Genomic DNA, 11,706 nt, shown 5'->3' on the forward strand with positions numbered 1-11,706 from the left:
ACAATTTCACTGACTATTAAAGCCACCCCTCCTCCTTTAAGCCTTCCCACTCTGTCAAATCTAAAACAACAGAACTCTGGAATATTAAGCTGCCAGTCCTGCCTTTCCTGCAACCAAATCTCACTAATGGCTACAATGTCATAATTCCAGGTGTTGATCCAGGCTGTGATCTCATCCACCTTTCCTACAATACTTCTTACATTGAAATATAAGCAGCTCAAGACATTAGTTGAAACATGCTCAACCTTTTGATTCCTGACTTTGTCTGATATCTTAACAACATCTGTCTCCGCAACCTCTTCACTAACTGGTTTCAATCCCCATGCAACTCTAGTTTAAACCACACCGTGCAGCATTAGCAAACCTTCCTGCTAGGTTTGTAGTCCCCCTCCAGTTCAGGTGCAAACTATATCTTCTGTACAGGTCGTATCTTCCCTGGAAAAGAGCCCAATGATCCAAAAATCTTATTCCCTCCCTCCTAAACCAACTCCTTAGCCATGTGTTAAACTGTATAGCCTTCCTAATTCTGGCCTCACTGGCAAGTGGCATGGGTAGCAATTCTGAGATCACATCCTGCCCTTTAACTTGGCACCTAACTCACTGAACTCCCTTTGCAGAAACTCGTCACACGTCCTACCCATGCCATTAGTACCTACATGGACCACGAACTCTGGGTGTTCATCTTCACATTTAAGAATGCTGAGGACTCGATCCAAGATGTCCCAAAACCCTAGCACCCAAGAGGCAACATACCTTTCGGGACTCAGCAGGCCAAGCAGCATCTATGGAAAAGAGTAAACAGTGAAAAGGGTGAACAGATGAAGGGTTTTCGGCTGAGACCGTTCATCTGGACTGGTTGAAGGGTCTCAGCCTGAAACGTCAACTGTTTACTCTTTGCCATAGATGCTGCCTGGTCTACTGAGTTCCTCCAGCATCTTGTGTGTGTTGCTTGGATTTCCAGCATCTGCAGATTTTCTTGTGTTTGTAATACCTACTGGGAAACTCATTCTCGCCCACAGAACCTCCTTTCTGTTCCCCTCACTAACAAGTACCCTGTCACCACAGCGTGCCTCTTCTCCCCCCTTCTCTTCTGAGTCACATAGCCAGATTCAGTGCAAAAGACCCTCCTGCTGTGACATTCCTCTGCCAGGTCATCCCCTGCAACAGTATCCAAAGTGATAAACCAATTATTGAGGGGGAAGGCCACAGGGGTTCTCTGCACTGGCTCCTGAACCCCTTCCTGACTGTCACCCATTTTCCTGTGTCCTGCACCTTGTGTGTAACTACCTCTCGATATGTCCTGTCTATCAGCTTCCCTTCAACCCCTTCAGCCTCCCAAATGATCTAGAGTTCCTCAATGTGGATTGTCAAAAGCTGCAGCTGGATACACTTCTCACAGTTGTAGTCATCAGGGACTCTGGAGGTCTCCCTGCCTTCCCACATCCCAAAAGAGGATCATTTCACTATCCTGCCTGACATCTGTCAATGAGAACAAATCTCAATGTTTCTTCATTGTCATTGGGTTAAAGCCCTGGAGTTCAGTACTTCCTTATTTCATAACATGGAATGCAGAGTGGAAGAAGACAATTTATCGAAGCTTCTTAATAAAATTTTGCTTGACCAGTAATGAACTGCCAAACATACTAATAATACCATCAGTTAGTACATAGTTACAAATATTTATACTGGAAAGAGCAAATAACGATAAATTTTAGGCTTTGAGGTACTCCCAATGACTCTATAGTGCAAATGAGAGATCTGGTCTGCCATTTTGCTCTCTACCTGCCGCAGAAAAAAATATTTTTAATATGAAAATATTTACAACAGCTATGTGATGATTAAGAGAAATTGACCTCTTCCTGCCTTATCTTTTCATACTGCATCTTCTCGATTTGTTGTCTTCGCCTGGAAAATTGCTTTGCAATTTCTGCTTGTATTTCTTGTGCCTGCTTAAAATAAGTAGTTTCAGATTGTGACAGAACTTTGCACTATAGTATAGAAAATAATAAGTACAGAAAATGATGTGAAATCATTTCTGAACATATAATATAATTTCTCAGTAATATGATAAAATGTATTGGACAATAAGGCTTTCTATTTTATAAGCTGAATATCTGTAATTGATATTTTAAAAGTTAAGGTGTTGGAAATATCAGTACATTATTCACAAACCACATGAATTATCAATGTAGAAGGGCAATTGGAGATCTACAAGTTCTCTTATTGAAGCATTAATTTTTTGTGAATCCAAGATTTCTTTCCACACATTGATCCCTCCTTCTCACTGGTTGAACATGATTATCTTTTTCATTATCCTAGTATTTTACCAGGATATCTGTGGGGGTAAACATTATCCAAAGATTAATGGATCTGAAATTATCTATGGAGTCACCCTTTGTAGGTAGAACTTAAAATCCAGTAATGAGACTGTATTTAACATAGGCAAATCCATCTGATGATTTCTTTTGTGTATAGATAATTACCTTTGATAAAGAAAGGATTGTTAACTATATTTACTGTATGGTCTGACTCATGAGACTATATTACTCCGGTCTTTGTAGAGAAACTTCTTTTTCCAATTTTTATTTTGTTCCGGATGGGGACAAGTAGCAAATTTAGAAAAGAGAGCATCTTAAAAACTATATTTTTTTCCACTAATCTTTCACAATTGATATTTAGTTTACAATCATTTCATCCTCTATGAGAATTATATTGTATCTTCAATGAATAAGGCTATTGATATTTTTGCTTTCAAAGAAAATGGATGTAATTAAGAAATCCAATCTCAAAACCAACAATGAAATTGTTCAATACCATACAAAACAAACTGAAATTGATCATTTGTCACGAAAGTCAAAGATACTAAGTTTAGATACATGGCATGCAAGTTTTAGAATACTAGTAAATGCCCCAGAATTCCACTTATTAAATATGAAAATAGACGCAAAGCATACCACTTTCTGAGAACGAGCTGTTCTGATGCAGTTTTCTCATCAATTCCTTATGAGGTGAATTGCTTCCATGACTAATCTGCGCATGAACTTCATTCACTAAAAGGGCCTCCTGAGGTTTTGACAAGCGCCAGATAAATATTACATCTTCCTTCCAACGTGAGAACACTCCCCCACACTCTCATGTACATTTCCCAAATCTATCCTATTTGTGCTTTCTTTCACAAAATTTCTATTAGTATTCACTTTTGGGCAATTCTATGTCACAAGACAGTATCTTTCAGGAACTTTACTGCGACTGAATCAATTTTTTTAAAGAAATCTAGGAGCATGTTGACCATAGTCTTGGAAGGGTGCCCAGGTTTCATCCTCCCATGCTTGGGTTCCCATATGATGACTGGGCTGGCAGGTAGCTCGGGGTGGCGTAGACAGTGCTCCGCTAGTTGCAGTCTTCTCGCCTCGATTTTAGTGGTGAGCATCAGTAGGTTGTTATAGAGCTCGACGTTCGTCATGTGCTGTTGCCAACTCACATCAAGAGCCATCCGGAGCATTCGTGTATAGCAACCATCTAGAGGCTTTCGCATAGTCTTGGTGAGTGTCCACGTCTCGCATCCATACGTGAAAATGGACTCTGTGCTGCTATGAAGATCCTTTTTTTAAGCCCTCTGGTCAGGTTCAGCTTCCAGATTTCCTTCATGTCATTCTTGCGGCTTGAGAGAGGGGAAATCTTTGCATCCACATTTGGATCTAGATCCTTATTGTAGATAACTGGTATACAATTAATGCTTTCTGCCATTCTGATATTCCATAATAATCTCAAAATATTTTTGAGAAATTTTAAAGCACATCTTTTCAGTTTCCACTAAAACTCAATTTAACAGTCACATCATTATGCTGCACACTATTAGCAATGTTCTATTTCCCTTCCATATATTTAATGCTCTTCATTTCTAACAAAAATAATTAAAAACCTATTGTATGCAGGTTGTCCGCTTTGAGGATTCTATAGGATGTGACACAAGGAAGGAAGGGATGTAAAATCCTACAGAATTTAATCATAAATATTGTTTGCAGTAAAAAACATTGTATTGAAAGAAAGAGTGTTATAGAACATTCTAATATAAAAAGCTGGTAGCCTGAGTTTGAAATATGCCCATATCCTGTGAACATGTTTTGTTAGACTCTGTCACTGACACAGAAAAAGTTTGGACAAGATATAGGATTACAACACTCTGGCTTGGAAATTGCTTGCTCTGCTAAAAGCATAAGTATTTTTGCCAAGAGCTTGCCAGTGTAAAAATACCAAATTCTGATAAACAACTTGATTTTTTTTCCTGCAGTACACAGCCTGCGAAGGAAAATTTGGCAAGTCTAGAACCAGAACCAGGAGGTTCAAAGGGATTGGAGAGCCATTGGTCAAGAGTCAATCAGAATCTGATGGGCAATGGAGTGAAATCAAAACCTAGGGAACAATGCGGTAATTAAAGATCAAGGCACAGAAACTTATGGGTGTAGGAAAAACAGTACAGGCAGCTGGAGTTGGAAGTCATGGATAGAGTAATTAGACATGAAATCTCAGGGGTAGCTGGAGACTGGGCCCTAGTGAAGAGTGGAAAAATAGATACAAGAGTGGGTCACCAGATCAGAAACCTCCAGGCATTGGGAGAGCAGGGTTCTTGATAAAAATTAAAGGAGCCCTTCTTGTTATGAATTCCTTGCACTTCTTCAAAACAATGAGGCAGGCACTCTGTTGAAACATGCTGTTCTGTGAGTGACCAACAGAAAAAAAAGTACGCTGAAAAATGAGACACAATTTCCCAGATAATTCTGAAAAAGAGCACTGCATGGGGAATGACATCATTCATTGCATGACTGATAGGGAAATCATTTTATTGATTGAAGAGTGATTCTCATCCATAAGCAGTCAGTCAAATCTCCGGAACAGCACAATTTGTCCCAGAATATATAACAACTGCATTCCACTCTTTTCTAATTTATTAGAAATGGATAATTTTCAGATGCCTGCCATTGTAAAAGATAAAATGGCACTTATCTATATTTGCAGACCGAATGTCTACATTGCCTGGCCTTTGACATAGCTTAATCAAATTATCTCCATAGGTCAAACATCATTACAGGATACTTGATATCTTCATATGATGTGGAATACTTCACCTGTACTTTGCGTGCATTTGCTGCTCGTTTTTCCAGAAGTTTCTCTGATGTGATCACTGTGCAACTATTAATGGGTTCAAGCCCCTGAAATGTAAAATAATAAAACAAATGCTCATGTTCATAGCTTTTCTTCTGCACAGCTTATGTTTAAAATAGTGCATTGTTTCTTTGTGTGGAGGCTACCTCAGTACATACATTTAAGACAAGGCTGGATAGATTTTTGCATTGTAGGGGATTTAAAGGTTATGGGGGAAAGGCAGGTCAGTGGAGATGAGTCCATGGTCAGATCAACCATGATCTTATTGAATGGTGGAGCAGACTCAACGGACCGGATGGCCTACTCCTGCTCTTCTTTCTTATGTTCTTATGTAAGTGATGCTAGCAAAATAGCGGCCTGTATTTAATCATTAAATGTCACTTCTATGGAACTTGTAAGCAGTGTATTTGTTGTCCTTTGTTGCTGGACAAAGAAAATTTCGAATTCTGATGGGAATATTAGTTTACAGATTTAGCCCCCAGTTTAAAAAAATGTTTTCTCAAGATATATTGATTCTATTATGGTCATTTTTGTATGATTTCTTTTGTATTATTTCTTCCAGTCATCGCTGGGCTCCCTGATGAGAATTCCCCTATTTGGGATTTTGGAACAAAGAATCGGATCACTGATAGGATACCAATCAGTTCAGGATATAGGACAGGACAGTCTGCCCACTTCAAAACATGAGATTCTGAATCCAGTGGTGACCTGACCTCACTTTCTCAGGTAAATAATGCGGAGCAGATGAAAGAGATATCAGAACATTCCTCATATGCAAACACAAACTTCAAATACCTTGGCACTACGGAAATGCATACCACACACAAATGAAATCAGTACCTAGTATTACAGCAAACATGAGGAAATCTGCAGTATTACAGGTTAATTTTATGTGGAACTATTCTTAACTAGAAATGGAAAAGTTATCAAGTATTGAAACCAGTGTAGAATGTCCATTCACTTTCTATTGAGATTCGAGACACACCCTTTTCCCTTTCACATGGGAAGGGGCCTTCCAAGCTTGAATTCTTGTGTACTATTGCTGTTGAATATTATGGCACTGATTTTACCAATGTCTCCTTTCCGCATGCTGGGCCAACCCATCAAGTGTCCTCATTTGAACAACTGGTTCTTCAAAACAAAGAGTTTTTACTGAATAAACTAATGAGAATTTGTAAAATAGGATGACTTTGTGTTAAAAAGGAGCTTAAAAAACAGTTTGGAAGCCCAAAGTTTCAAAAGAATAGAAGTCTTTTCACCTTGGATAGTGGAATTCTGGTGGATGGTATTTCTAAATCTGGTAACAGGAACAGTGTTGACATTCAAGGCATAATAAGCCACATAAGCAATATGCAGAATTTATTATATATAGACATTGTTGACAGAATCAGAATCATATTTAATATCACTGGCCTATGTTGTGAAATTTGTTAACTTAGCATCAGTGTAATGTAATACATGAAAATATAGAAAATATAAATAAATCAGTTACATAAAGTCTATGTATGTATATTAAATAGTTAAATTAAAAATAGTACAAAAACAGAAATAATAAATGTGAGGTAGAGTTCATGGGTTCAATGTCCATTTAGGAATTGGGTGGCTGAGGGGAAGAAATTGTTCCTGAATTGCTGAGTGTGTGCCTTCAGGATTATGTACTTCCTTCCTGATGGTAACAATGAGAAGAGGGCATGTCCTGGGTGATGGGGGTCCTTAATAATGGACACCACCTTTCTGAGGCACCGCTCCTTGAAGATGTCTTGGATACTACAGAGGCTAGTACCCAAGATGGAGCTGACTAATTTTACAATTTTCTGTAGCTTCTTTCAATCCTGTGCAGTAGCCTCCTCCCTGCACCCCCCCCCGCCATACCAGACAGTGATGCAACCTTTCAGAATGCTGTCCACAGATACACCTCCTGTGCTCCTTGACGGGGGTTTCCACCATGCGTTCTGCCAGGCCGATATATGCTGCTCTGCATTCACAAAGAATCCTGTAAATACCAAGCGTCCTGAGTCCCAGCTCATCTTTGACCCACATAAGCTGCGATTTGAGCTTCCCTTCGGGTTTGTGGATGGTATTAATTTAGTATTTCTTCAGGATCCTGGCAATCCTTCCAGTGACTGTAGAATTGTAGGGAATACCGGCAGTAGTGGCGGGTTCCTCCTCGTTGTTAGTTTTCCTGATTTTTCTGTCAGTACTTTTAAGGGTCTGATTGATTTCTTTCACCTTGTAGCCATTCTATAGGAATGTAATCAATCAAGGAGCACAGGAGGTGTATCTGTTTGGATTACCCAGAGAAATCGGCAGTGGCAGAACATTGTATTCACAATGGCCATAGGATTGACTTCAAATGCACAAAACTACTGTGCCACACCAATGGGTTTTGGGACTGCCTGGTGAAGGAAGCCATTGAAATAAAAGTACAGGAAAAGAATTTTAAGAAAGATGAAGGTCTCACTCCAAGTAAGAACTGGAATTTAATTGTAAACAAGGTAGGACAGTAGGAACCTGATTGAATGAGGACTAACTGATCAGGAGAGATGGACGACAGGGGTATAAATACCACCGGACCAGACAGCCCTAGGCATCATCCCTGATGAAGATGGCAGAATGTGGCATCAAAACACTGGTTAAAATCAATAGCTGTACCTGGCAGGAAGCCCGAGAAGAGTTTAGAGATAAACATAGAAAACCTACAGCACAATACAGGCCCTTCAGCCTACAAAGCTGTGCCGAACGTGTTCTTACTTTAGAAATTACCTAGGGTTACCCATAGCACTCTATTTTTCTGAGCTCAATGTACCATAAAGAAGGATAGTCAGAATCAGAATTAGGTTTATTATCATCGGCATGTGACGTGAAATTTGTTAACTTAGCAGCAGCAGTTCAATGCAGTACATAATCTAGCAGAGAAAAAATAAAAATAAAACATAATAAAGAAACAAGTAAATCAATTATGTATATTGAATAGATTATTTAAAAAATGTGCAAAAACAGAAATACAGTACATTAAAAAAGTGAGGTAGTGCTCAAGGGTTCAATGTCCATTTAGGAATCGGATGGCAGAGGGGAAGAAGCTGTTCCTGAATTGCTGAGTGTGTGCCTTCAGGCTTCTGTATCTCCTACCTGATGGTTACATGAGAAAAGTGCATGCCCTGGGTGCTGGATGTCTTTAATAATGGTCACTGCCTTTCTGAGACACCACTTCCTAAAGATGTCCTGGGTACTTTGTAGGCTAGTACCCAAGATGGAGCTGACTAGGTTTACAACCTTCTGCAGCTTCTTTCTGTCCTGTGCAGCAGCCTCTCCATACCAGAGAGTGATGCAGCCCATCAGAATGCTCTCCACGTGTCACAATGGCAGGGGATTGGGAGCAAGGGTGGACCCAAATGCAAGACACATCTTGTGAGGTTACTTAGGTTTAGTTTATTGTACAATACCAGGAGAGCAAGACAGAAGCAGGAATAGTGAACTGGACGAGGACTGAGGACTATGACTAGGCTAGGACCAAGGGTCTGGGCTTGGACTCAGAATCAGCTCCCAGAACTAGAGTAGACATGAAGAGGCTAGAGTATGGACTCCGAGCCCTAGACTGGGCAAGGACCCAGTACCTGGGTCTTGCCTCGGGCTCAGACCCCAGAACCAGGCAAGGACATGACATGGGCTAGGGAGAGGAGGAACATGGGAGCACAGAGCCTCAGTCTCGGGGAGCAGGTACATGGAACCATGGACACATACACAGAACAGAGAGCCGGGACCCCTCCTTTGGTACAGGACATAGGGCCAGGACTTGCACACAGAACAGAGACCCCTCCTTGGGTACAGGACATAGGGCCAGGACACATGACTCATGACCCTCCACAGGGCAATGGCAAGACAGCCAGACTTACCCCACAGAGGCAAGGACAAGACAAGACCAACACGAATGAACACCAGACAGTACCTATCTAGATCCAGTGATGGAACTAGACCAAAGTGCAGGTGGGGGCTGCAGACGAGGGCTAGAGGCAAGAGGGGCAGAGAAGGGATTCAGACAAGGGGGTAGGACAGGAATCACAGACTGCCAGGCCCAGGACATGACTCAGAACTGGAAGCCGCCAGGGCCAGGACTTGACATGATACTTAAACGCCGCCAGGACAGGACGTGGACGTGGTACTTGAATGCCGCTGGAGCCAGGACTTGACTTGAAGCCTCCGGGTAGTGCCGAGCTCTCGACTCGGCCTGGGAACAGTAGACAGCGGCTCTTGATTCTCTCCGACGGGTTAACTGACGGACCCACCTCAGTAAGGAAACTTTGCAGGCTCTCTTTGGCGAGGTAACTTGACAAGGTTGCTCCAGTGAGGAAAGGCAAACTACCGGCACTCGCTTCAGGCGGAGACTAAGCTTACTCCGGCCAGATGACATTGGCACGCCGTGACTTTGCAGACACTCCCACGCCGAACGGCTGAAAGCCGGAGACTATAAACTACCGGTTCAGCCGAGCGTTAATTGCTTCTAATCACCAAAGTCAAGGGACACGGGAAAACAGGGAATCAATGGTCCGGATCGTAACATAAACAAGGTAAATTTAAAGGGATCCCGATCTGGACCATGACACCACGGTGCAACTATAGAAGTTTTTGAGCGTATTTGTTGACATGCCAAATAGTTTCAAACTCCTAATAAAGTATAGCCGCTGTCTTGCCTTCTTTATGGCTACATCAATATGCTGGGACCTGGTTAGATCCTCAGAGATCTTGACACCCAGGAACTTGAAACTGCTCACTCTCTCTACTTCTGATCCCCCTACGAGCTGTGTAAAATATTGAGAGACAACTAACTTTGGACCTGGGCCACCATCAATCTAAAAAGGAGTTAGGATTCTTTTTATTGGTTTTACAGTGCCTACATTTTGCAAACCTGAAGATCTGGATAGATCTGTGCTGATGCTGTCCAGTCACTAAAAGACTGGTCAGTAACAGTGACAATAGCAAAAGTTATTGAGAGTGTATTCAATTGTTTTATAATTTATGAAAATAAATTGCTCGCTAGTAAAATATTCCATAACAAATCTTCGGAAACCTACCCAGTGATGGCTTTACAGCAGATACAGTTAGGCACAGAGATGTCAAATATCCACTCAAGTCAACCGCTAGTAAAAAGAACTTGGAATATTTTGATGTCATGAAGACTAACGTCCTAAAATTGAAGTTTTCCACTGAAGAACATATTTAGAACATTTTTAATCAGAAATGAAAATTAGGACAATAAGGTTAGGCTCTTCTGTCAGTGAAGTATTAGGTGTATGGATTAAAAATCAGAGTGAGAATAGGAAGATATTTAATAAATGTAACACTGACTTTTATTTCAATCTTTCTTTTTAAGAACTGAATTGATACAAAACTAGTCGATGTCATTTCAATCTGGCCCTGGCTAATGTGCAAAACTTCCTTGGTTTGGTGGCTTTACAATTGTTATGGAGGTCACCCAAGGTATCGAAAACACTTAACCCAGATTATTTCACTCACCTGAAATCTGCGAGGAGGGTGTTTTTTTATTATACTGGTTTCCCCGTCGACCGGATTAATATCAAACGAGATGGCCGTGGGTACTAAAAAGATAGAGGCAATTGGCAAAGAGGCAAACTTATCTTTTTGGAATCTCCTGTCAAACATTAATTACACAGAAATTATGATTTCTCGGATAATGGCTAAGAAAACCACATCAATTTGCAAATCTGTTTAATTATTAATAGATTTGTACGCACCCCAAGTAAATATTAACTAATTTGTATGTTCCGCGATCCAGGGGAGATTGTACTAAACTGGAAAAAGACGTCAACCGAGCCCGCATGTCCCCTGCATGCACAAAGTAGTTATTTGCCGAACAGTTTGATCGTCAGTAATACAATACAAAAAAATAAATTACAACTAACTAACTGTGGTCTTCACACTTTTCTTTCACCTTCTGTAAGCGTTTCGTTGGAAGTGAACTTCAATGTCTGAGTTTAAGAACCGGCAGGTACAGTGGTGCGTCCGCTGGGACAAGCTACTGGCAGTTGCGAGAGGTTACTCAGCGTGTCAGGAGCCCACTCACCTTGTTGGTGGCTGGGCAGCACGCCGGCAACGTGCCTCTCCTTCAGCGGAGGAAGGTCGCTTCTCCTCGGCTTTGAAATTTCCAGCGGCTCGCCGTGTTTCAGACGCTCCCCGTCCGCCCCGCCGGGTAATTGGTCCAAACCTCCCGTCTCGTTTGGGGGCACCGGCGTCACCTTGATCACCTTGTGCGAGACTTTAGACGAGCATAAGCCCATCTTCTCACGGACTGACTAAAACGTCGGTTCCGGAGCACCTCCCGCATCACCTGGTGAGTTTCCGTGGGGTGTGTGGGCATGTACGTTGGGTTTAGTTATCCAGAACCGCTTGAGGGTTGAAGTGCAATGAGCCGGCGGGAATTCCGCAACGCCGACCGAGTTGCCCCGGCAACGCCGCGCCAGCGGTTGTGGCCCGTCACAAAGTAACCAGCAACTTCGCGTGTCACCGCCAGGTGAACGGGCGACACGG

The 11,706-nt window shown here is 41.7% G+C and overlaps 1 protein-coding gene across 3 annotated transcripts in view; it reads right to left on the reverse strand.

Moving 5' to 3' along the window:
- The window catches only part of LOC134347202 (factor associated with metabolism and energy-like), a 30,991-nt gene extending 19,285 nt beyond the window's left edge, over window positions 1–11,706 (reverse strand). Inside the window, exons 1-4 of one of the 3 annotated variants that reach the window (XM_063049487.1) lie at window positions 11,243–11,706; window positions 10,675–10,757; window positions 5,127–5,210; window positions 1,854–1,949 (exon numbers count right to left, since the gene is read on the reverse strand). In XM_063049487.1, coding sequence (XP_062905557.1) covers window positions 1,854–1,949; window positions 5,127–5,210; window positions 10,675–10,757; window positions 11,243–11,456 — 477 coding nt within the window. In that variant the 5' untranslated portion in view covers window positions 11,457–11,706. The remainder of the gene's footprint in view (window positions 1–1,853; window positions 1,950–5,126; window positions 5,211–10,674; window positions 10,758–11,242) is intronic. The other 2 variants (XM_063049497.1, XR_010018105.1) reach the window with 2 other exon arrangements.

Source organism: Mobula hypostoma, chromosome 1 (assembly GCF_963921235.1).
Source record: "Mobula hypostoma chromosome 1, sMobHyp1.1, whole genome shotgun sequence".
NCBI classification, from domain to species: Eukaryota; Metazoa; Chordata; class Chondrichthyes; order Myliobatiformes; family Myliobatidae; genus Mobula; species Mobula hypostoma.